This window comes from Alternaria atra (genome assembly GCF_907166805.1).
Source record: "Alternaria atra isolate CS162 genome assembly, contig: 23, whole genome shotgun sequence".
NCBI classification, from domain to species: domain Eukaryota; kingdom Fungi; phylum Ascomycota; class Dothideomycetes; order Pleosporales; family Pleosporaceae; genus Alternaria; species Alternaria atra.
Window position 1 is genome coordinate 3248707 of NW_025091321.1, and position 24910 is coordinate 3273616.

The 24910-nt window shown below is 51.8% G+C and overlaps 7 protein-coding genes across 7 annotated transcripts; 2 read left to right on the forward strand and 5 right to left on the reverse strand.

The window, feature by feature from the left end:
- Positions 1-37: 37 nt before the first annotated feature.
- ALTATR162_LOCUS4637 (uncharacterized protein) lies at positions 38-3910 on the forward strand (the record flags this gene model as incomplete). Its single annotated transcript, XM_043312252.1, has 1 exon — positions 38-3910. The coding sequence occupies one exon, from the start codon at positions 38-40 to the stop codon at positions 3908-3910; it is 3873 nt and encodes a 1290-aa protein (XP_043168187.1).
- A 1065-nt stretch (positions 3911-4975) lies between these two features.
- On the reverse strand, positions 4976-5419 carry ALTATR162_LOCUS4638 (uncharacterized protein; the record flags this gene model as incomplete). The annotated part of the gene is made up of 2 exons (XM_043312253.1): positions 4976-5128; positions 5216-5419. 2 exons carry the CDS (start codon positions 5417-5419, stop codon positions 4976-4978), a joined length of 357 nt encoding a protein of 118 aa, XP_043168188.1.
- Positions 5420-7480: 2061 nt separating this feature from the next.
- On the forward strand, positions 7481-8539 carry ALTATR162_LOCUS4639 (uncharacterized protein; the record flags this gene model as incomplete). Its single annotated transcript, XM_043312254.1, has 3 exons — positions 7481-7780; positions 8135-8248; positions 8306-8539. The coding sequence occupies 3 exons, from the start codon at positions 7481-7483 to the stop codon at positions 8537-8539; spliced, it is 648 nt and encodes a 215-aa protein (XP_043168189.1).
- Positions 8540-10215: 1676 nt separating this feature from the next.
- ALTATR162_LOCUS4640 (uncharacterized protein) lies at positions 10216-12018 on the reverse strand (the record flags this gene model as incomplete). Its single annotated transcript, XM_043312255.1, has 4 exons — positions 10216-11505; positions 11560-11722; positions 11788-11871; positions 11927-12018. The coding sequence occupies 4 exons, from the start codon at positions 12016-12018 to the stop codon at positions 10216-10218; spliced, it is 1629 nt and encodes a 542-aa protein (XP_043168190.1).
- Positions 12019-14559: 2541 nt separating this feature from the next.
- On the reverse strand, positions 14560-14901 carry ALTATR162_LOCUS4641 (uncharacterized protein; the record flags this gene model as incomplete). The annotated part of the gene is made up of 1 exon (XM_043312256.1): positions 14560-14901. One exon carries the CDS (start codon positions 14899-14901, stop codon positions 14560-14562), a length of 342 nt encoding a protein of 113 aa, XP_043168191.1.
- Positions 14902-17996: 3095 nt separating this feature from the next.
- On the reverse strand, positions 17997-18543 carry ALTATR162_LOCUS4642 (uncharacterized protein; the record flags this gene model as incomplete). Its single annotated transcript, XM_043312257.1, has 2 exons — positions 17997-18457; positions 18528-18543. The coding sequence occupies 2 exons, from the start codon at positions 18541-18543 to the stop codon at positions 17997-17999; spliced, it is 477 nt and encodes a 158-aa protein (XP_043168192.1).
- Positions 18544-19837: 1294 nt separating this feature from the next.
- Positions 19838-20425, reverse strand: ALTATR162_LOCUS4643 (uncharacterized protein; the record flags this gene model as incomplete). The annotated part of the gene is made up of 1 exon (XM_043312258.1): positions 19838-20425. The coding sequence occupies one exon, from the start codon at positions 20423-20425 to the stop codon at positions 19838-19840; it is 588 nt and encodes a 195-aa protein (XP_043168193.1).
- Between the last annotated feature and the right edge of the window lie 4485 nt (positions 20426-24910).

Genomic DNA, 24910 nt, shown 5'->3' on the forward strand with positions numbered 1-24910 from the left:
TCACCCTTTCCATCTGGAAGGCTCGTCAAATTCCTAAATGGTGTTTAAGAGTTTCCATCTCGCGCGCCAGAGTCTTGCCAAGGGCTTTACTCACGGTTATGCTCAATCAGTAGTTGCTGGTGTAAGCCAGAACAATCCCCTCGCCTCCCTCCAACATGACCGCTTCCGCAAAGGACTCAAAAACCAACATGCCTTCGCTTCCACATCATCTACGACAAGTGCGCTCAAGGCGCTCGCCGCAGGACAACACGACCACCAGGACTCAGGTCTAGCCGCATACTACACAGCATGGCAGAAGCACCAGCAAAAGGCCGAGGACAAGGAGTGGTCGCAGTTCCAGTTCCGCAAGCTCATCGAATGGGACCCGGCTAGCTCCAAGGCTGCGGCTGAGGCCAAGGAGAGCAGTGTTGCGATTGAAGAGGTGGCAGAACCTGTTCCGGCGCGTGCCGGTGTTAACCGTGCATACAGTACCAGCCAAGTGGAGGACTTCAAGAAGGCTGTTGGTGGTGAAGAGGCGGAAGAGATTGCGCTGGCACAAGTGGATGAGGCAATCGCACAAGAAGTGGCAAGACACAAGGCCGATAGCGAAGTTGCTCAGGCTATCGAGGAAGAGCTTTTGCCAATCGAAGAGGCCCGGTCAGAGTCTCCAGCAACGGTCGCAGACACTCTTGTGAATTCGACAATCCTGAGCCGTACCGAATCAACCATCGCCACCAGCCCGATTGAAGCCCACGATGAGTACACAGTACAATTGCAGAAGCTGGCTATCAACCGCAACTATGCCGAAGTACCCGCCGTTTTCGAGGCCATGCTTCGCTCAGATGTCAAGCCATCGGCCACTGCATACAACGCTTTGCTATCTGCTGCGATACATCTTCCCCGTGCTCAGCATCAGGTCGTCCCCAAGGCTCTGGATGTCTACTCGGATATGCTTCGCCGACGAGTCGTCCCTGACACGGCTACATACACTACCCTGATTGAACTCCTCTCTGTCCGCTCTTTGGAGGTTGTGTCTCAGAAGCAGAGTTTTGAAGACCGGAGATTACGCTATGGTGGTATGGAAGAGGAGGGCAGCTTCATGCTTCAGTCTCACGAGACCGACTATGCTATCTTAGCCGAAGATGGATCGCTGTCGGTCGCCATCAAGCTCTTCGATGCCGCAGTCCATGTAGAGGCTGACCGAACGTTCTCTGAAAAGACCTACCGGTTGCTCGTCACCGCCTGTGCAGAAAGCGACCGTGTAGAGGACATGGTTCGAGTCTACTCCCACATGGAATCCCAAAGCGTAACCCCGGCTGCCGATATGTTCGTTCCAATGATTCAGGCCTTCGGCAAATCTGGTGATCTGAAGAGTGCAGTCGAGTGCTACGACGAGTACAAAGCTCTGGCGATCTCAAACGACAATGGCGAGATTGAGATCACTAGGAAGGACAACGACGTGTATGCCGCCCTCGTGAAGGCGTATACCGTATGTGGCCGCGTCGAGGGGGCTGAGAAGTTCTTGTCCAAGATTGAGAGTGCACTCTCTACCCCGGAGGATGTTATCTCTATTCGCGACATTGTGGGTCTCAAGGCTTTCCTTCCTGAATGGTTGAAGAACGGTTCTTTCGACCAGGCCTATGTTCATGCAGCCGAGTACCTCAGCCCACAGGCACGCCAAATTGCTATGGCTGCTATTTGCATCAAGGCTGCCGATCGCGACGCAGTCGAGGTTGCCACTCAGGCTTTCGACGATCTTCCAGCTGAGGTTGATCTCTCACGACCAGCCATGGCGATGGGCGCAATGCACATTCGCACTGGAAACATTGAAGCCGCTGAGGTCTTCTGGAGAATGCTCGAGCTCTCTCCTACCAAGGCCGACTTCATCGAACCTACTGCCATGCACAGCATCGCATTAATTGGCAGTGGGCATGCGGAGCGCGGTCTCCGTCAAGGTCGTCAAATGTTCGCTCGCATACGGGACTCTCAGTCTGGCTCTACACAAGCTAAGATGGAGACCGTAGAGCACATCGACGAGGCTATTGAGGTTATGGGTCAGTTCATGATGAAGCGTGGTATCTTCCTTCCGCCGCGGGCTAGCATGGAACTGATGTGGACGATGATTGAAAACGGCGGCCTAGTCACCCCAGTTGCTCACCACCTACTTGCTGGAATGGGACCTGAGGCCATCGTTCAACTCAACTTCGACGACATCACGCTCCTAATGCAGGTTCAATCTGGAATTCTACTCCAGGAGGCCGAAGTTGACGTTGCTCACGTTGCACGGTTCGCCCATCTTCTCGAAGTCATCGCCGCAACTGGCACGCCCGTCAACAAGACCACCTCCGGTCTTGTTGAGCAAGTGCTTACCAAGCTCGACAGGGGTGATCTCCAGCACCGATGGTACGCTTACAAGCATCCCGCTCCGGAAGCCTTGTATTCCCCAGCACCGTTCGCCGCCTACCCTGTTCAAGCCCCTGTTACTCCAGCAGCTCCCACTTTCGAGGACCAATATGACCCTTACGCCGCTTCCACCGACAACAAGGGCTCTGTTGCCATCACCGAACTACTGGAGAAGACCCATGGACGATCATCATCTCATCTCAATGAGGCTTTGATGAAATTCAGGAACATGCGCCGAGCTGGCCGCCACCCTCGATTCTTCACCTATGCTAAACTCATCACTGCCGCTGCCAAGGAAGACCGTCTTACTCTGGCTCATGACATCCTTAACCTTGCTAAGCAAGACGTCCCTCTCCTGCCTCAGTACCGCATTGTGCGTTACGGCTGGGTCACCATCCTCGACGCTATGGTCGCTGCTTGCCTTACTTGCAACCAGCGTGATTTGGCGGGAAGATACCACCAGGATTTGCTTGAGATGGGTGCTGCCCCGACAGCCAACACCTTTGGTCTCTACATCACCACGCTCAAGGAGTCGACCAAGACCTTTGATGAGGCGACCGAAGCAGTCAAGATCTTCATTCGTGCTAAGGCTGAGGGTGTCGAGCCTTCTTCTTTCCTGTACAACGCTCTGATTGGCAAGCTTGGAAAGGCCAGACGGATCGACGACTGCCTGTTCTACTTCTCTGAGATGCGCAACCTCGGTATTCGCCCTACTTCCGTCACCTACGGTACTATCGTCAATGCTCTTTGCCGTGTCAGTGATGAGAAGTTCGCCGAGGAACTGTTCGAAGAGATGGAGAGCATGCCCAACTACAAGCCCCGTCCTGCTCCCTATCACAGTATGATGCAGTTTTTCCTGACTACCAAGCGTGACCGCAGCAAGGTTCTCAACTACTACGAGCGTATGCGTGCTAAGCGTATCGAGCCTACCACACACACGTACAAGCTTCTAATCGACACCTACGCCACGCTTGAGCCCGTCGATATGGAGGCTGCGGAGAAGGTTCTCGAGCAAGTCAAGGCCGCCGGCGCTGTCCCAGAAGCGGTTCATTACTCCTCGTTGATTCACGCCAAGGGCTGCGTCATGCACGACATGGAGGGTGCTCGCCGTCTCTTTGACACCGTTCTCGCCGACAGCCGTGTTCGTCCTCAGGCCTGCCTTTACCAGGCGTTGTTCGAGGCCATGGTCGCCAACCATCAAATCGCTGATACCGAGGATGTTCTCCGCGACATGCGTGCTCGTGGCGTTGAGATGACTCCTTACATCGCTAACTCTCTCATTCACGGATGGGCTCTTGCTCACGACATTGAGAAGGCCAAGGCCATCTACGAGTCTGTTTCCGAGAGCAGGCGTGAGCCTAGCACTTATGAGGCTATGACACGTGCCTACATGGCTGTCGAAGACCGCGCTGCCGCCATGACAGTCGTCAACGAGGGCCTGTCCCGTGGCTACCCTGCCGCTGTTGCTGGCAAGATCCTCGAGCTTGTCGGTGGCGGTCGTGCACCTATGTCTGAGGTCGCTGCTTAAGCGATCAACCTCAGCTTCTCTTTTCTCTTCTCTGATTTACCGCCTTTTCGCGCTTCGATCATACACTTTTTACTCGATTCACTGCGACGGCCGAACAAAAAGAATTTCTCAAAACAGCCCCCGCACCGCCCGGAGTATGAAATCTCTGGTGGCGTGGCTGGGCATCAATATTTGATCTTTAAAGTCGCTTCTACGTTTTCCAGCGACGGCGTTTATGTCCAGGGTCTCTTTTCTTTAAGCGAAACGAAACGATACCCCGCAATCAGCAATGGAGCTGGTAGGCTGGGTGGGTCTGGCGTCTGTGTAATGGCAGGTGGTTAGGCCTAGTTGGGCTGCCTGGTCTATAAGGTTGGTTGGTTGGGATGTGGGATGTGGGATGATCATCTCTCATACTGCATCTCGTCATGGCATGGTGTTATCTCTGGTGGTCATTGCATCTGCGCGGTCGTTATATATGGTTTCGCTGTACAATACCCTGGATTATACCATCTCCTCTCTAGATAAGGGTTCGGATTTCGGTGGGCGGCGCGTTGTTTCAGCATCGTCTAGGTAGATGGACATACGGAACAGTCGCACGATTTCGTGTAGGAATGGAATGAAGATGTAATAATAGACTTGTTCAACTTGTCTGTGATCTTTGAGACTCGAGTGCGGTAGTATGCTCTTCTATCTGTGATGAGAGATCGTCTAGAAGCGATCTTACTTGTTCATGCACTTGTTCAGTGACGGCTCATGGAAACATTTTAGAATGGTTCTTGGCTCTAACAACCAAGCACGACATGTTGAAAGTAGAGTCGAACGAAAGGCAGGGTTCGACATCCAATCAGAGCGAATGCTTGAGAAATGCATGTCACGCCATTATTGCGGAGTATTGCTAGATAGCAATCAAGTCTAAACAAGGCCTATTCCCCCAACGCCATGCTCATGCATGATGAACCGCACCAAACCACCTCTTGGATGAGTATCAATGTCGTGAATCGTAAAAAATGTAACGCGTGCTGGTATGTACAGACACCCTCTTCTTGCCTCTCTCCCATTCTACGCTCCTCTCTCCTCTTCATCGTCTCAGTTGTAGTTTCTCGCCGCAGTCGCTTGGTCGGCTTCTCGTGCTAAGCGATTCTCGTTGGCGGCTTGCTGCAGAGTCTGAGTATTCGTTTGGCGCTTCTGTGCATCGAGCTTCTTCTGGAGGTCGCCAGATGAAGACTTGTTCGCGCGGGCCTGGAAGGTATGTCAGCTATCGTGGCCAAAGGTCGCGTAGTCCTTTGTTTGCTCTTGCTCTCACAAGTGAGGGTTAAAGATGCGTACCTCTGCAGCAGCTGCAGCTGCAGCCTTTGGATCATCTGCCCTGTTACTCTCTCCTAGCGTCCGTGGCGGTCCTCCGACCTTTGGCTTTGGCGGCGCAACATTGTTCGGGACAGATGCTCTCGTCGCAGGCGTAGGCGCGGACCCAAGTGTGCGCCCTGAGCCTTCGAAGTTGTCTTTGGACTGTTTGCCGCAGAGATTACCCATCTGTAGCTTTGAAGGAGGAGGTGGAGCTGCAAGAAGTTGAGACGAAGGAGGTTTGGCGACGACAGTTGTAGTGATAGTCACTGTGGCTGTGCGGAAGTAGGGTCCAAGGTGCAAGGGAGGGTTGCGGAGACGTCAGCCTCGTGGCGGGGAAGGTGCATTGCGACGCGTGGGATTGGCGCCAAGTACCCGTCTCTCGGATCCCGGCTGCGGCATCTTCAGGCAGGGCGCAAACTGGGCGTCAAACATTGTGTTTCCTTATCTTCTCTCATCTTTTCTTAACATTCACGTCGCGTTTGTGACGACTGCGTATGACGATGACCACAAACGTCAAGCACTCCGTAGGTGGGTACACTAGAGCGGTAGCGCAATGAGTTCTTCCGTAACCCGTGGATGGAGGCTTCTCTGGCCGGTCGCACACAACGATACGAGTATGTGAATGGCTTCGCGTACGCCGGTACATGTTGGGATCATACCAGACATCGACAGCAGCGTCTCGAAGTCAATCATAGCCTCGTGGTAAGTGTCCGGAAACGCCTGGGCTCGGACAAGGACGATACATATGACAGTGGTGACTTGAAGCGAAGGGCCAATCAGAGCGCAGGAGTTGGATATACGCTTTTACGCATTCGGTTAGGCTGTATTCACTCTTTCCAAGCGCATACCTTCACTCTTTTAGCCAGTCTGTTCCTTTCCCTCGTAGTGGGTGTTGTAAAGTCGTCAGGGTAAGACCCCTAAGAGGCATGATTAGTTGTATGTTTTTACTTTTCACTTACCCCTCGCACCTTGCCCGGCATTCTGATTACGCCATCGTGCTTTCCCACGTCTGAGAACCGTGATGGCCTCCGCCTTGACTTTTCGATGTCGTCAGGAACACACGCTCTGAAACTCCCAAAGCACGCAAAGATGGCTAATAACTGTGCAGACTGCGATCGCGATTCGGCCTTTGGAGACGACGACGACTTCTGGACTACAAATCCAATGTTTTCTTTGGGCGCCCCAGTGGCCGGGACCAAGCGTGCTGCAGACGATCTGAAAGATGATGTCGCACGAACCCGAGGCCAATCAACCCCGTCTCAGCTTGAACACGGTACTCAACCCGTTGATCCAAGCTTGTGTTGCACTCGCTGCCCAGAGGCGTGCGACGTGCGTTCAACTAAGCGAAGAGCTTCCGCCTTGAAGGTGGCCGAGTATCACGAACTCACCACCGAACCACACACCAGTCTTGACACCGATTGCTCTTTCCCAGATGACTGCTTCGAGAAGTTCTGTCAGGAATGCAATTTGGAGCCATCCTGCCCACCAGTCCCTTGCCCTGCCGACAACTGTTCCGATGTCTGTCCCGAAGACTGCCCGGAAGACGACGCTTGCTTTGACCCACGGTGTACGCAGAAAGACGAGCATTGTACAGACGAATGCATAGACCCTCATTGTACAAAGACCGCTTGCCCAGACCAGGTATGTTGCTGTCAGAAGTGCAACGCTCAACCCTCCGCTCTGCCTGACCCGCAGCACGAGTGCCACTTCGCCCATTCCGCTCCTACGTCTGTCGGTACTGTCTACTGTTACGACTCCGCACCTTGCCATTTCCAAGAAGGCTTCCATGGACACGATGACGGCTTGGCTTCGTTTGAGACATATCCTTGCTTCTCCCAAACTCACGGGTACAATACCATCGCCGACGACCTGACCACAATAGCGTCAAGCGCCGCAACACCAGCCCTGTCACACAGCAACTATACTTCGCTAGAAAGCGCATTTACTACTGAGCCTTCACCAGGGCCTGGCCAAACAATTTTCCCACCACACTGTTACCTCGACGTCACTGGGGATCACTGCCACATTGATAACTCATGTTGTCATGGACCTCAAAGAGCCTGTGGTGACGCTCCGTCTGCATCGCAACAACAGCTGGATCTTTGGAATTCTTCAATAGCATCAGGCAACGGTCTAGCGTCAAACTTCATGAACTTTGGCTTCAACCCAAACCTACCGACAAGCCCTGTTTCGGCCGACCGTAACTCCATACACTCGGCGAATCCATTCAGCTTGAATTCCCCCATGATGGGTTTCAATGATCAGACATTCCATGATCAGTCGTGGATGCTGACAGATTCGGCGTTTCCAAACACCTTCCAACCAGCGAGCTCATTCACTGGTACAAACAAGCTCGACTTCCTCGCTTCGGCCGTCCAAAGTGAAATCTTGCGACCAATCACATCGACTTTGGCCGGTTCAAGCTCGGCATCTGCCGCTAGAGCTGAAGCTCAAGCTTGTATATGCAAATGGTACGTCGGTCTGAAGCGATTCCTCAACTTCCCAAGTTACCTCAATCTACGAAGTGCTTGGGAGTACATGAAAACCGTAAGCTGATTGGTACTCTTCAGGCTACATGCACCCGGTGTCCTCTGCCTCGCCGTCTTTGACACCCCCGAAGCCCTCCACAAGCATATCAAGACCGGACACGTAGATAACTGCACACACTGTTTCTGTCAATGGGAAGGCTGTGAAGCACATTCTAAAGACTTCAAACAACGCTCCAAGCTATCTCGTCATCTTCTCGGTCATGCGGGCTATCGCCCGTATGCCTGCAGCTATGAGGGTTGCGAGAAGACGTTCGCCACCAACCAAGCGAAGGACAATCATGAAAGGACACATACAGGCGAGAGACCATATGTATGCGACCGCTGTGGCTACACAACAACGACACATACACAGTTACAAACCCACATCAGTGCGTTGCATGAGGGTAAGAAACCGCATAAATGTCGGTTCTGCGACTTTACATGCGCCGACTCGAGTAACCTGAGCAAGCATGAGAGGACACATCAGGTAAGCACGGACAGACCTATAATACTGAGACTGGTTTTTCTAACGCAATGTCTGCAGACTCTCCGACCCTACAGGTGTCCACACCTAAACTGCACCTTCAAGCCCGACTGCCGGTGGGAGAACCTAAAACGACACCTGCGTCGTTCAGGCCACTGCCCACAACTACTGGTAGAAACAAGCGAAGAGTACAAGTCCTATCGCGAAGGCGTACGACACGAGATCGACGAGTGGCATAAGCGGAACGAAGATGGTGGCCTAGGAAAGACCGGTAGGAGGAAGGGCAGAGCGTAGGTGATACCCTTTGATGGAGAGATGATACCGAAGGTGGAGCGTGGTGCCTTCGAGCAGCCTTTTTGCGATGCGATTACGACAATGGCAGACTTTGATATGAATTTACGGATTAGCGATGAACACTCCCTTCGGGGTACTAGCATGGAGGCCTGATGTGCCCTTTGGGGTATCCCGGATGAATAGCATTAGAACAAGGATGATACCAGGATAGAAATGATTGTTTACCAACAATTATCGCTCTGCTCTACTCGCTGTCTAAGCCTTCCGAATGGCAGACGAGACGGTGATGGATTATACTGCTCACCGTATCAACAGCATATGTAAGCTGTTCAGAGCGCGACTGATATATTCTATGTCTATCCTGCCGCACGGTAACAACGATGCAGAAACACACCAAACCTGACTCGAAGTCTCCCTCGTCGCTACTGAGATGTAACAGCACACGCCTCCACTATCAATAGTTCACTCACCATCATGCCCTTGCCAGCTAAGTAGGGATCAAACAACGTGCGTGGGCTTGTGCGCACTCGGAGATTTGGAAGCGAGAAACGTCTTTGAACCAAGGAGGCGGGTGAGGTAAGGGGGTCCTATGCTATAGGTGTATGCTTGGTATAGTGACAGCGATGCGTGTTTCAAGATGGATAAAATTAGAAGGTAGTACCGATGTTTTGAGTTCGGCAAGAACAGAGAAAAGGAGAAGGCGGAAGTTTGAAGAGTTCGAGGCCTGTAGAGCTGTGAATGATGAAGGGCCCTTTTGGGATAGTTCGATGACGCAGCACAGCACATAGCACTCACTACCAGGAAGACTAATGGCATATGTTCCGTATCTCCCATTGCCGTACCTAGCTATCCAAACGCAAGCAACCACCCGCACTAACTTCAGCTCTCTCCTCATCTTCCAAACAGCAAAACCACCTCCAATCCAACAACGAAACCCCCTTTACGCAACAGGCGGGATATCGTAGAAATATAATCAAGATAAAGCATTAACCCTTTTTCCTCGAGTACCCCGGAAGCAAGGTCATATATACAATATCGCTTCCAGCGCTCTCTCGCTCTCGAAAACAGTCAACAAGAAAGAAAAGGCTGCGTCGCATGGGTAATGCGGCGGGGTATAGAACAGACGAAGTCAATCAGCCGGAGGTAGGTCAGAGTCGTATGTACCAGAGCGTGCGTGTGGCGTGATTACTGGAACGTCGAAGGGTAGTTTTGCACAAGGTTGTGCAATCAGGCGGTGAAGGAGCGTATTAGACACTAGACCTGAAGGCAGTCTATGGTTCGCGCAGATCGTAAAGAAGCAGAAATGGTTCCAGAGGTCGTGACATGTCGATGGCCTAAAGGGTTCAGGGTACGAGGACCCCTGGAGGGGTAAGGAGGACCGATCATCGGGGGACCCAAGTATCGAGGTCGAAAACAGAGAGAAACACGTAAAAAAAAACATCATCGTGGCGACATTACTAATTGTGGACAGATTCAGAGCTGATGAGGGTACTAGATCCTAGGGAGTGGACGTCTGGTGTGCTCGCGAGTGGTGGCCGTGTTACCGAAGAAGGCGTTGCGGATGCGACACGACTTTTGTCCTTACCGTATCGTATGTAAGGCGGTGGGCGATCTTGGGTAGGGGATGGCTGGGAAGCAACTAGGGGAGCGCTAACCGACCAGGCCTTCAAGACACCTTAAGGGCTTGGAGGCATTCGATCACCTCTACTCCCATGCCCACCAGAGTCTGTGCTGTCGCCTTCGATGGTCTTCCTCCAGTGTTGTGGCAAGCACACGCAAACCAAGGGGAAAGCCTTGATCTCGCTGTCGGATTCAACTGGTGATCGTCGGCCTCCGTTGCTCACACCCGAGTCGCGTTGCTCGGCCTTTCGTGCCTCCCACTGCTCTGCCGTCTCGGAAAGTCTTACACCTGTCGCCCAACCATCATCCCATATACCGACAACCTTGAGCATGTCTCCTCTCTCGAGTTCGAATTCGTCGCCGGCACGAGGTTGGTAGGCCCAGAGAGTGGCAACAGTATCGTTTGGATGGATATCGTCCTGGGAATAGTAGTCTTTAAAGAACTGCAGCTGCTCAGACTGGCCGGAAGCGATGCCATCTGGACTGGAAAAGTTACGCGTTTGGTCGGATCCAGAGAGTGGTGATGAGCTTGTCCCTAGAGCGGAGTGGCTCGAAAGAGAACCTTGTCGTTTTGGGAGGTTACCGGCAAGATGCCCACGGATCGATTCGGGCGAATCATAGGGACCAAGTTGAGAACCACCGTATGCAGTCATTCGGTCGCCTCGATCGCTGGGGCCCGAGGACGATGATCCTTCCAAGGCAGACATACGTTGAACACGGGCGCCTGGGAGGATGGTAGCTGGCGTTTGGCCATCGCCCCCATAGCTCATAGGGGGCATGATACCCGCCTTGGGAGAGTGATGTCGCGATGGAGATGGTGTGTTGAAGACGCTGCCAGCTTGGCTATGCTTTTGGTGCCGCCTGCGCATGCAGCAAAAGACAATGGCTGCGATTGTTAGGGCGGCGCCGATGAGTGATCCTATAACGATACCAGCGATGGCACCTCCAGAAAGACCGGAACCGGAATCACGTCCACCGGCCCCTGCGCCGGCCGTAGAGTTTGGAGATCCGGATGAAGTGCTCGAGGGGAACACTGGGGGCATCGAAACGGTTGTGGGCAGATCAACACCTACGCATCGCGACTCAACGTTCGCATTGACGCAGCAAGAGTCTGTGGAGTTGACGGTACTAGAGCCACAGAAGAGGCACAGTCCCTGAAGGTTACCTTGGTATCCACATTCGTTGGGCTCGTTTTCGGTCGCATCGATACAGTTACTGCTGAGCGAGCTGGCAGGGTTGGAACAGCGAGCGAAGTCGGAGCGAATCTCCGGAACTGCGTTGTTGCCAGGTGTACCGCACAGATCCGGGCTTGATACTATGACCTGCTCGCTGATAGCAAAGTCGGCCTGGGTTGATCAGCATTTCAATATGGTGTAATTGCGGCAAGATTGTTTACATACGCAGGCACCCGCGCAAAGCGGAGTTGCATCCGTGTCGCTGAGTCCACATGTAGTCCTCGAGGATTGGATGATGAGGTTACATAGGACTGTTGTTGTATACCGAGCATAGAGATTGGTGGTGCTGGTAAGGTTGACGCTTGAACATCCCAAAATGTCTTCGTACCTAAGGGTATGTTAGTCTACGGGCGCCGTTGAGCGGTCGTGTGGCACAACTGGGACTAGACTGACTGTCGCTGGGCATATCCGGTTCCAATGTAATTCTTCAAGCCTTCATCAAACGACCGGGTGTCTGACACGAATTGGAGGAAGGGACTATTTACGACCAGTGTTAGTACCCACTCGGTATATCAAGTCACGTTGGACGTACAAGTTCCCGGTCAAGTTCGTATCAACTGAAGCGGAAGTGAAGGCCGGACACGCTGTCGAGCCTTGTAGCGATACGCAATTCCGCTGAGCCATGGTTGACGGTACATAGGCGGCAACGACTGCAAAGACGAGAGCTCTTTTTATGCCGGAACGGGTTTGCTTTTGAGAACAGGAGGTAGTAGTTGACCGACGACAACGTTCGGAGACATGGATAGCGCGAGCATTGTCGCAGCACAGGCACGGGCGCATGCTGAGTATATTTGACGCGTAGAAGCTGTATGGCTTGTCGATAAATCCAATCCTAGGATGTGGCCGCGGTGGAGTAGAGCTATCGACGGCGATGGGCCAGTAAGAGACGCGCAGCTTCACGAGTCCATTCGCGACATGTAGCTGGGGCGTCGGGGTTGGGGTATATCTATGTAGGTGTCGACGCAAGAGTATTAGAAAATAGAGACCGTATCGATTACGTGCCGGTCTAAGAAGGGAAGGAGAGAGCCTGGCTCGCGGCGGCAGAAGGAGCGTACTGGGTAGGGAAGCTGCGATGGGTCTCTACAGTGGAGAGAGGAAGGCACGCTTGAGCCTTGGGGGATGGTCAACACGTACGAACAGCGAGGCTACCGTGTCGGCTAGCTCCTTCCTCGGCGCCAGGGTCAGGGGTCCGGCCGCTCTTTGGCTGAGGTTTGATTGGCCCGACCCTGCCGGCGGGAAATGAGCTTGAAGTATGTACCTGGCCTAAAATTATCTCTCCGATGCTTTTCGTCTCAGGTTCCTGGCGGCGGACTGCGACTCCAGCTGGTCGAGTAATTGAGGTTTAACACTGCCATATTATACGCCATCCTCAACGACCCACTGCATATCCACTGTGTGCAACGTGTCGACGGGAGCTCGCAGCTCTCCACCTGGGCATGCTGCTGGCCTGCAGCCCTCTGCAGCACGACACATGCGGTATAGCGCCTGACTGCATGTGCTAACCAACCTGATGTATTAGTCCGCTGTTTCAATATACAGCTACTACCTTCGCCACGCAACCGGTCCGCTTCCGTTGGCATTGTTGTGTTGCAGCGCATAATATCGAGCTTATGCCTGAGACTGTCCCATATCAGTACTACCATCGCTTCGTCTCATCAGCCTCCCCGCAATTGTTGGCTGCCTGTGCGACGTAGTTACGCGCGTTTCGAACAGCGCATGGAGCTTGCGGAGCCTCCAGCCTCATCGTTAGCGTCTTCCATGGTTCTGTTTACTGTAGCTCTTCTGCGCAACGCCCGTTGAGTCTCGGCCCTTTCCTTCTCCAGACTAGCTAACGGCCCGCTCCCCTCCCTGAACCATTGTTTGTGGGCAGTGAGCCTGCGACGATCCTCCACCCTGATCTGCATCCACCAGCCATGTTCAACATCTACAGTGGGATCGAGCTGTTCCTTATTTGTTGCGTCACTATCACGCCTAGTACTCCGCAAGGGACGACTTTCCATGGCTGACCTGCGTGTCACGATGTACTCATGTCGCATCACCACTACATGCACTACCACATTCACAACCTGTTTAACTCTTGGTACCCAGCCTACCATGTGGAGAACAATGTTGCGTCCTGCAGATTACACCACAATGAGAATCGACGCGAGGTCTTGACCTTGGGTGTCCATTCTCTGAGGCGCGCGGTCAAACTCTAGGGCTGCTAATATATCGAGCCAGGTAAACCTCTTCATTCCCCAACCATATCTTCACCATCGTGAGTCATTCGTGTCCAAATATTATTACCCCGCCTTTCAACATGTTGTTCAACACGGTCTCCTTGTCTGCACTCGCTATTTGCAATACTTTCGGCGTCATGGTGTCGATAGTTCTCAGGTTCGGAACATCCGACACTGGCCGTTTGAACTTCATACCTTGTTGGGATGTGGTCAATGCGACTCAGGCAAACTCGACTGTCGGATTTTAGTCAATTTTGAACCATTCTACCCGATGCTCAACGTGTTGCTGATTGTGTCTAGTCCCGTACTACATCAACGTCTACCCATGCTGAAAGGGAGAAACACAGTGAACTTCTACCGTGATACGCTAATATATGCGAGCTACTAACTCATCTAGAACCGCTTCGATTAATCACCGGATTCGATACAGCTCTGCTTGAGAGTCTACTTGATGAATGCCGCGGTCTAGAGCTCCTCGACCAGCATCAGCGCCTTACCTACGGCAGCTCTCTTATGCCCTAAATCGCGTGCTGAAGTAAACAAGGCGTGCTTGTTGACTTGAATCTGAAGACTGTAGCACTTGGGTGGGCCGGTAGTCACCTACATATAATGGTCAGTATGGCATACACCATGTACCAGTGCTCAACTTGGTGCCTTCGATCACGGCGACATGGTAATTAGTGATTTCGTAGGCCTTGGAGCCTTCTTCTCCAGTGTGTCGAAATTCGAAAAATCCACCCAACGTCCCTCCGCCGTTCTTCAAGCCGGCAGGGCCAACTGTGTTGCATATCCCCCGGGCCTTTTTTTGTGGATGTTAAGCAACTCTTATGTCTATTGTATTGTAAGCTCTATATCAAGCTTCTTGGGATCATGTTCAAAACACGCTTGGGTATCATCCAACGCCATATCCATATCGTCTCTTTACTCTTCATCCTTTCCCCAAAACTTAGAAGAACTTTACACCCTCGCCCTCGCCCCCAGACCCAAACACCTGCGCCTTCCCTCTCTTGACACAAATCCCCAAACTCTTCTGCAGCAATTCCATATCCATTCCATAAAACTCCTCCCTCCGACTCGCATCCCCTTCAATAATCTCATACAATGTAAGCACTGTACCCTTCTGCCCCGTCCTCTCCACCCACTCCTCCAATGCCGCAGCCCACTCTTCAGGCCTCCGCCAATATATCCACGCCTTGCCTCCTTCACCCTCTTCGCCAGCTTTGGCTCCCTTCTTGGATGAGCTTGTATTTATGAATTCTGCGCGGTTACCGCCCTCGGGCGAGGCCATATATGTGAGGATGGTTTTCGCGTCACGGAGAGAGAGGCTGCGGCGGAGTGTCGCGTTTGTGAAGAGGGGGTTGGGAGCGCATCGATGAGGGAGAGGGTGAAGATGCGATGGTGGCGGCAGTAGGATTGGATGAGCGTGGACCACGAGGCTAGTTGTGAGGAGCGTGTGCTGGCGACTGGTTGGAGGGTGAAGAAGGGCGGGAACGAGTAGTGCGGTGGGAAGACGAAGTTCGGGTTTGTGAGGGTGGTTGTGGTGGAAGGTGTTGGTGTGGGCGGGGAGGTGGGGAAGGGAGATGTTGCTGCCATCGCTGATGTGGTGGTGGTAATTTTGGATCCGCAGAGGACGCAGGAATCGTAGACTTGTGTTGCGTTGCGCGTGTGGAACGTTGATGGTTCGGAGCGCGTTGATGGAGGAATGCGGGGACTTTGCGACGTCATTAGTTGCTTGGCTTGGGCACCAAGGCCTTCGGTCTCCATGATACGAACGGCTGTACACGACCAAATCCAAGGCACTGCTACTTCGGATCAGTCCTTCCAAACACTTATCTCCGGTTGACTCTCTGACGTCTCATCCACACGTTTTTATTTTTATTTTTTGTGTCATGCATTGCAAGACATGGAATCACTTTGCACATATCAATCAGCAATATAGAGAAAGAGTGGGAAGGCTTGAATGTTCGATTGTGCTTTATATCTATCCCGTTTTATGGAACATACTCTTCGTAACATACTCTAGAACTCGTAATGATTGTGCTAGGTAAATTGACGCGTCCTCCTCTTATGCATCATCAAAGCAGATTACAATCATACTGCACACGAAAACACAACATTAATGGCTAGCGCGAAAACTAGGCAGGCAACAGCGTGTCATAAGGATGCTTTCTCTCTTCCGTCATCGAAGCACATGCTGCAAAGTACCGATAGCTCTCCGGAGAATTAGTGTATATCTTCCTTCGCGTGTTGCAACTGATCGCGAAGGTCCTCACAAACTGACTCATGGTGACCTCACTGCCGGTTTTACCAAAGGGCTCATACCTGCGGGCCGTCTCGTTTTAACCTCTATACTCGAATACGATATTGATGCGGTCGAGACTCGGTACGCATAATAGCATGTCCTTCCACGAGCCGTCCTTGGCTTCAAAGTGGTCTTCGTTCCCCTCGAGCAACTCCTGCAGTTGCTTGAATATCTGAACCAGAACCAGTGCTGCGGCCCGCCGGCCTTGTCTTTCTTGAACAAGAAGTCGTCGATTAGGTGCATGAACTTCCCCTAGTCTAGAAGAATCTTTTCAAGCTTTATTCCGCTGCGAAGGTTGACCACAGGGTAAGGATTGGTATGTTCCCCGTTGAGATTGACTGCTATATTCATAATACTTTTTTTTTTGCTGTCGGTGGCACTACTCTCATCCTCACCACTGTTGATGGTCATGTCGTCCATATCATCTTTTTAGTCGTTGTCTCCATCACCCGCTTCCTGTGTTTCTTCCGTATTTTCGCTCATAGTATCCTTTTTCCTTTCCGCTCCGTTATTGGTTGGCTTTCAGCGATCAATGAACAGTTTGCCACAGAGTTCCGAACCAGTGCTAGGGAAGTAGTCGCACCACCCTTTGCACACTTGTATGCAGCGGGTAAGTAGAGCCAGAGTCAGTGACGAGACTTAGGAAGCATAGTATACACAGTTTTATTATTATGGGCTGTGCGGTATGCGCTAATATAGGAACTGCATGCCACAGATTTTGAGGCGCTAACGATACGTTTTTAAAACAGAGTCACAGTGTGTACTTACGATTAGGTAGATTTAGAAGGTAAAACTGATCTGTGATATCATAGGAGGGAGGTATAAGCGTGGGTTATTCGTCGACGTACCGCGATTGACTTTGTTGATAGGATCTTTGCTGTTTTCGTGTATACTTTATGGTATCGTTGGTGACGTAATTTTTCAGGATAGTCTGACAGGTTCGATGATTGGAGAAATTGGAAGGCGACAGGGCTGGACCTTATGATGCGTGAGAGGTCACGGCTACCAAGCGGCAGGATATGAAACAAGTCCATGTGACTATCAAATCAAGCTACACGATATTGTATTTCCGTCAGTCCTGCAGTGATGAGCATACACCGTTATGCTGTTGATTCAACATATGCTTGCTGTAGGCTGAAATTGTTTCGATGTTGCTATACTACACAAGGGATTGTGAGATAGAATTCGTTGCGTTGTCACAAAGTTGAGAGTACAGAGAGACAACCCGCGTAAGTTCGAGCGCCATATAGAAACCCAAAACGGGTTGTCCTTGTCTAGTGAAAGACTTGAATATGGAGGTATTCTTTCAAGAGTGGTTGTTTAGTTTCCAGGAATAGTATGTCTCGCAACTTTGAGTTGTCTCCTGGTATGCAGTTAAACCATTCCTTGGAAGTCTGCGAACGGTAAATCCCCGGAGGTCATCTGCAGCAACTTGGCAGGTACCCGCTCACTTGCTGGTTTCGTCATGCTTCGTACAGTGTTATCGGTCGTGGAGCGTGCAGAGTCGGGGTCTTTTTGCTTCTTTGGGCGTGCCATGATAGGTAGTTGATGAATACTGGTTGGGATCCCGTCCACGATCTCGGAGATTCTTATAAGAGGTGCACCTAGCAATCATCGAACTTTAGTGTTCCTTTTCTCAGATTCTAGAGTATCTGCCCACGTTATGCGGGGGCTTCCCAACCATCTTGTGCTTAGATATTCGGCAGATAGTCAGCTGTATTCCCCAGAGCAAACACTTGGTGGGCATTTTGCTGGCGCGAAGACAGAACCTCAGTAGGATTAGTACCGCGACGCTCTTACCAGCAAGCTAGAGATACAGTCATGGATACCATTATTCGTGATGCTCAAACATATACAACTTGTTACCGCTCCAAACACTCCAACGGGTATGCGAGGCCAACGGATCCCGGAACCAGTCCCATGCTTTTCAAGATTCCCAAGCGCCATAACAATATGTGTAAAAGGCCAGTGCTGCGCCCGGTCATGCAGTTCAACCACAAGAACCGCCGTCGTTATATTGACAAACATCTCACTCCCGTCTCTTCATACATATATGCTTCCCAACTCGCCCTGCACCGTCTTTACCGCCATCCCCTCTTCTTCTGCTGTTGTTGCGCACTCGCCTTCATTCTAATCTGATCCTCCTTCTGCTGCTGGAACCCCTTGACCTCTTGACTGTACATCTCATACTGTCCCAGCCAGTACTCGACCAAGCCCTGCACATCTTCCACAAAGCCCTCAGGCCCTCTATTGTACACCCAAAAGCCCACAACCAGTATGCCGCCCCAAAACACCAGCCTCAAAGCCAAGTTCACCCAGAAGATGACGGCTCGGTACATCATATCGAGTATCTTGAGCGAAATGAAGAATATGGCGAGGAGGGCGAGGATGGAGGCTACATCGGGTTGTGTGATGAGTTTATTGAGGAGGGGCGAGAGGTGCGTGGTTAGGGTGCGCGAGATGCCCAAGAAGGTGGTGACGAGTTGGAGGAGAGGGCTTGCGAAGGAGGGTGGGAGGAAGCGTGGGATGAGAGCCGCATAGTCTGGTGTCGGGCGTCAGCATAATGTGTTGCGAGACAAGTGCCTCGTACCAAGCATGTCGTAGAAGCCTACCTTGTATAAAATCCATTTTGGGCGGTTTGCGATTGGATGCGCAGGTATCGTGTGCCAGACGCGATGAACGCGTTGTGGGGTGCAGAAGTCGAGCTCGCGCTTGCGACTGATCTGCGCGCGAGTAGTGGATGAATGGGGCGACGCGTGATGGACTGAGAGACGAGCACGCGATGGGGTTATTGTCGCGTGGCTAATATTTTGCTTGTTTGCACACAGTTGCGGTGACAGCTGTCCACGTTGACCCACTAAAACGCTTTCACACGAGCCATGCAGCTCAACACACCTAATCCTGGCTGCACGTCATCCGCTCGGCTCGCTTAGCTTAGTCATCTACCACCTTTCACCAAAATCCACTCTTGATGCGCAAAAGTAACCTACACTGAAGATCATACTCCACCACCCTGCGTCTTTCATTTCAGCCCCCTCTGTATCACAACTGCGCGACATCTCGCGGGGTACACCTGGTCTGATAATGCGGTGTACTTCTTGTGCGCGGGTAACGCGATCGTGCATGAATCGCGTCCCGTCGCCTTTCGATAGTCCATGTGGAGTGGGTGGAGATCGCGGCCGAGCAGAGTTTCAGATCTGGTATTGCAAATTCTGGGGTCTTGGAACTGGCGGTGTAGACCACGTTTTTTGCACAGATGCGGCGTTTGCACGGCCAAGGGGTCCGTCGGCAGTCGAGTGTTGCATGGGCGATTGGTGCCGCCGGTGGAAACGGCCGTTGCCGAGATGCCGCTTCGGCTGATGTCGTGATGCGTGGTGTCTTGCAGGACAGATTGCGCAAAGGGAGGATCATCACCGCAATATGGAGGAAATGTCATGTGCTACTATCTGTATTCTTTCTTCTGGGCGCAGAGGACTAGCCTCTCGCAGTGCTACAACTGCGTACCCGAGTACATGTTTGGCTATCTACTGGATCCCTTCTTGTGCGATCTTCGGCACTGACTTGCTTCATCCTACAACAGAAAGAAACAAAGAGGCTCAAGGCCTGTGTGGTTGACACAAAGGTCTGGTATCATAGATGCAAAGCGCCGCCGAACGCCAAAAAAGACAGAATCATGTGCAATCGTAAAGTATGTATGCGAAGCGAAGGTCGTAAAAGCAAAGTGTTGACTGGGTATCGCGACAGTCTCGATGGTTGTTCTGCAGGAAGCGGTGCGTTGTGACGCAGATAGCTGTCATATCTGTAGCACTCGCTTTGGGTGCATTGGACAGGCTGCGGGTGATACACATGACCACTGCCAGTAGTGATGTTTAAAGGATAGGTATGATTTGGAAAGTTGAATCATGTCGAGTGATACTGGTGTTCAGATCCAGCGTTCAGCACCCTTTTGTTGGGTGCCGTACTCTGAGTCGAAGTTGAATCGGAAAGCAGATGTTTCATCCACTGATGGGTAATGTATTAGAGGTTGGGATCGATGTGAAGATGTGGAGCCCCGGTTGAACTCGCCGCTTGGGGAAGTCGGAGAGTAGGGTGTTGGGGGTCGGTCGGCAATGGACGAAGCTACACTGGACTTCCTCCGTGCACGCTCGGGCTTTCGTATTGAGCTGGTGGGTGACTTTAATGAAGCCATGTCGGTTAATGATGGTGTTCGTGGAGGAAACTCGTATGTGCTGAGCTCTTTCTCGAACATGGTAGTGACTCTGGGAGATATATGCTCTCGTAAGACAGCTGGTCGAATGCCGTACTTTTCCGGTCGTTGGGTATATTGGCTGGGTCGTCTCCATGACTCAAACTCGGCGTCGTCGAGTGGTGTGACTGCTCGCAGAGAGAAGCCTCGCATCCTTCTTTGAGATCTCTTCCAGAAGAAGAGAAGGGCGACGGCAACGGCCGTCAGAACGAGGGTGCCTACGACGGCCCCAAGGATGATCCAAACTTTCGTTTCTTGCTCCATGGTTGTGATGATAGTGTGTGTGAAATTCAAATGTCGAACGGGATGGTTGATGATAAGTGCTCAAAGACTGTTGCGATCGTCGTTGTCGCTATTTTGAGCAGACCCTGATGGTGTATTGGGAAGACGATCCAAAAGGAATATATGAGAAAGTGACGTTAATCAGATTACAACCATGCTGGCTGTGGCTGCGGTTGATGCGGCTACACTCGAGAGGTGGCGGTCGACGAAACGATGGTAGTAATTTTGAGCCCACTTCTGTCCGATATGAACCTTGGAGGGCGATGCGGATAAAGTAGTGCGGGAAGGCGGAGGGGCTCAAAGAGCGGAGACCTGGGTCATGCGTCTACCCTCGCTCCACAGCACCGCAGTAGGGAATGATGGTATGCACTTAGCGCCACAAAACGAGGCAGCACAAAGAACGGACCTTCGGTAGAGGGCAACGATGGCGCACCGAGTGAGAGGAGTGTTGCGGGTTATAGAGACCGGACAAGCTTGGCTTGAGGCGACATGCAGGTACAAAAGCGTACCTGATGGTGGGTTGCGAAGTTTGTTAGTACGGCAGACTCATGGAAATATCGGTGAGCAGTGCACTAAGAGTAATCCATGATGGGCTAATATCGACAACCTTGGTGACACCCCGCCGTTGAAGATGGCGCAAGTACCAGGATAGGCAATTCCACCGTGCCTGTTGCAGGGGCTTGACACTCCCGTCCAGTATATGCCATCCGAGAGTCATGAAGCGGGCAGTGTGGCGTCGTTGAGGTCAGCACGATGTTGGTCTTTGACAGCACATCATGACCTCACAGCGAATCCAGGGGCAGAAATCGCTTCAGCCTCAGCAAACTGACACCGAGGGCTTGATAGCGATTGCGACAGCACACCCGTTTGTGCGTGCCGTTCAGCTCTACCCCGGACAGAAGTTTTTTCCTTCGAGATTCTCCTTGCATAGCTAGAGGGCGGAGTACGGACGAGACAAGCAAACGCTCAGTTTGCCTGAAGGGGCGTGTGTCGGTCGGAAACTTCGCTTAGAGCAGGGAATTGACACGACGTCGATCTATCAAACCACATCAACTGCAACCAGTATCGCTCCATTCAGGCACTGGCCAATCCCGTGTCGGGCTTTAGGTGCGTCCCGCGATAGCTTCCTTTCAGGGTTCTTTATCTTAGCCCTGGACGGAGCGCATCCAGATTTTGATAGTGTGCGTTCCCAAGCCCATAACAGCTATGGCTAGTCACCAGCTCCTGCAGGAAACAAGTTTTGATGCCCAGATCTGGAGCGTGAGCTATACAGGTAATTACTGGTCGATACAACGAATGGGTTATAGGCTAGAAGCCGAGCGTTCCTGACTATCGCATACCCCTGACACCGAGGGCCTTATGCAGCAAACCGGACATTATAGCGCAAACGCACGGACATGTTCCTTGGCAAGAACGGTTGCTTGGTCGCCAGCGTGCCAGGTCATTCAGTGCTGATAATCTCCGATGCTTCATCGCGGGGCCATTTCGTCAACCGCCAATAGCGCTTGAGGGCCTTCACCGGACCTTCTTGAAACACATCAAATCTGGTCGAATCTGGTCGAACAACGAGTTCAACGCCTCCATGCACATTCGTTACAGTGACATGAGAGCCGTCGACTGGGGCTTGCAGTTTGCTACGCTACCACAATGCAACTAGTCGCAGTGGACTGGTAGTGCATCATCTGGACTCATCAAAGCGACCAAAGCGACATGTCTATACAACTAGCGGCATGCGTCGAAAACTTTCCGAATCATATTTTGCGTTTGAGGGTAATCACTGCAGCCGTCGCCGATGCTCGCAATACCACTGTAGGCGCCGCTGTTGAGATGGTCTTCAGACGTATGACGACAGCAGATTCGAACTCTGCAAAATCCAAATAACTTGTCTCGAATTCCTCACATCAAACTCTTCGCAAGAAAACCCCACGCTGGTGTAAGGGTCGGCTCTTGACTCTGTGGTCATCATGATCTTCGCGCCCATCCTGCAACCGAAATGAGACTTTCGCTATAAGCCACGACCAACGGGGCATCATCCCCAACCCACATGCACCTCGTCGCTTAATCCGCTTCCTATCTTTACTTCCAACTTGAAGGGGTCATCCTTCTTTGTTGAAGCCTGTGACAAGATCATACGCAGGGTTGGATGTCCACAACTTTTCAGCATCCCTTGGGTCAAGGGTACCCAGGTCCCGCATTTGTGAACGCGCCTTTGCCGCCATGCCGAGCATGACGGTAGGTACCTCCAGCTGGAACATAGCGCCTGCCGCTGTCGTTCTGCCGGCTAAACTGCGCAACATGCACATGGGCTATCACCGTCAATCAAGCGTGGGACGTTAAAGCCATGAACCGACGGTGCTGTAGTGGTCTAGATGAAGCGTACATAGCGGCGGATGCTTCATTCGGCAGCCTGTGCGATAGATGCGACCATATCTCTGGAACTAATTGTGATGGCTGCGTGTGGTGCGCGGCGCGTCGCAAAGGTCAAATTGCTTTTTTGACATCTCCTGATCTACCGCGGGGAGAGAACGCTTGTGTCTGTCTTGCTGTCATTAGGTCGACGAAAGCAGAAGGTGTCAAGTCCACAGCTTGCATCTAACATTTCCTGCTGCGACCAATGAGGGCTTGGATGTGGCATGACCACAGTAAAGCTCAGCCGCAACTCCAACACCATCATCGTGAACTCCTGAATATCGTAAGAAAGCGACGGCGCATACTCTATGTTGTTCTAGGTCTCGGCACCGAAGTGCAGCCGTCATGACCTCACGTAAGAAGCGAGTCATTGAGATGAAGATGCACGCAATACCTCTCGAACGAGAAGAACGCCCGACACCACATCAGCCTCACCACACACCGCACACTCCCTCCACTCAAGCAAGATGATCAAAATGAAAACTCTCCTGGAACTGCATCGGCACTGGTGGTATCCGGATTATTATGTCGTCTCAGCAAGGTTCTTGCAAGATGCATGGCTCTTATACTGGTCCCTCAACGATCATATAGGATTGCGTGGGGCATCGTGTGGGTATCAATCCTGACACTATATAACAGACACGCTATTGCGCATGGAGTTCCATGGCGAATACACTTAACGATGAAAAATTTCCCATGCCCATGCAACAAAAATCATGATACGGAATTTCGGCAATAAAGGTGTTAGCAACGGATGATGTCGGAAGCTACATCTTCGCGTCATGGTCAGCTGGACTGACCATGTGTCGTTCGCATGTCATGAACGGTGACGCTTGCGCAGGTGTTCCTTCAATCGGCTTGACGCTACCGTTCACTGCAAGCCAACGTTCAAAATGGAACCTGAGTCGCTTGAATGCTTGTCCGCGCGATAGGCTTTTCTGAGTCGGATAACAGCCATGCATCCACATGCGCCCTTCGGGCCCGACGTCTACGAGTCATACCTAGGTACATGCGATTTATGTGTGACCAGTACAGATTGGAGGACCCTGTCAAAAATCCCGCGTCGCTTGTGCAATATATGTTCGTGGGGGCGGCTGTGCACATATCTGTATATTGAATCTACTATAGTAAGCGCTTGATGACGCTTATAATTATCAGAGATAGATTGATGCTAACTTCGCTTGCTACAAGAAGGGTGCAAGGCCGTTGACTGAGAAGTGGAGTATTGGGGGTCATGCGGGCAAGGCTTGGTGTTGGCTTTTACACCGAGATCTGAGCGAGATCGCAATTAATAAGTACAGGTGCTATATGCATGTTGGAGCATACATAGGCCTTTGTTTGAGCGACCAAGACTGGCGATCAGGACATCCAAAGGAATGGTGAGCAAGCTGTATGGCTTTGCAGAACTTTCTTATCATGATCAGCGGCTTTGCTTTTGCTGCTGTAGACCGATCAAGAGCACTCTCGCCTTCACAAAATCGCACACCATACGTCGTTTGTCCATGGGGTTCAATCCACCTGGGGATTATTGCCGCCAGTAGACTTATATTGCTTCGTCCGTGTTGCTTTAAATTTTTGACCTCTTATCGCTGATCCGTTCAATTTGAACACATTCTTGTCAGGAATAAACTCATTGATCACCATCCACAGTATCATCACCTGAACATCGAAACGATTTGTCAAGGCACAATGAAACTCTATCATGTAAGGTACACGCTACGACATCGGGGCCGATATCGTACCAAACTCTCCGCGAACACCCCCCTTATCTAAATGCGGAGATGGAATGAGTTTCACTGTAGCCGCAGTGACGCGACTGTATGTCCATCTCCATTTCACAAATGCATGTCTGCGCGGCTCGTAAGACGGTAAGCTATCTATAGTGGAACTATGCTAGTATGTGTGTGAATACGGGTGTCTCTCACAATCTCTCTCCAGCATCGGTTCCCCGGAGTTCTCTCCGTACATCTCAGACACGGTGAACCTTATAAGCGACCTCGCTTGCCCCTTCAACTTCCTGCAGCCTCGCAGCCTTTCTCGAGTAACAGGAGCGTTTTC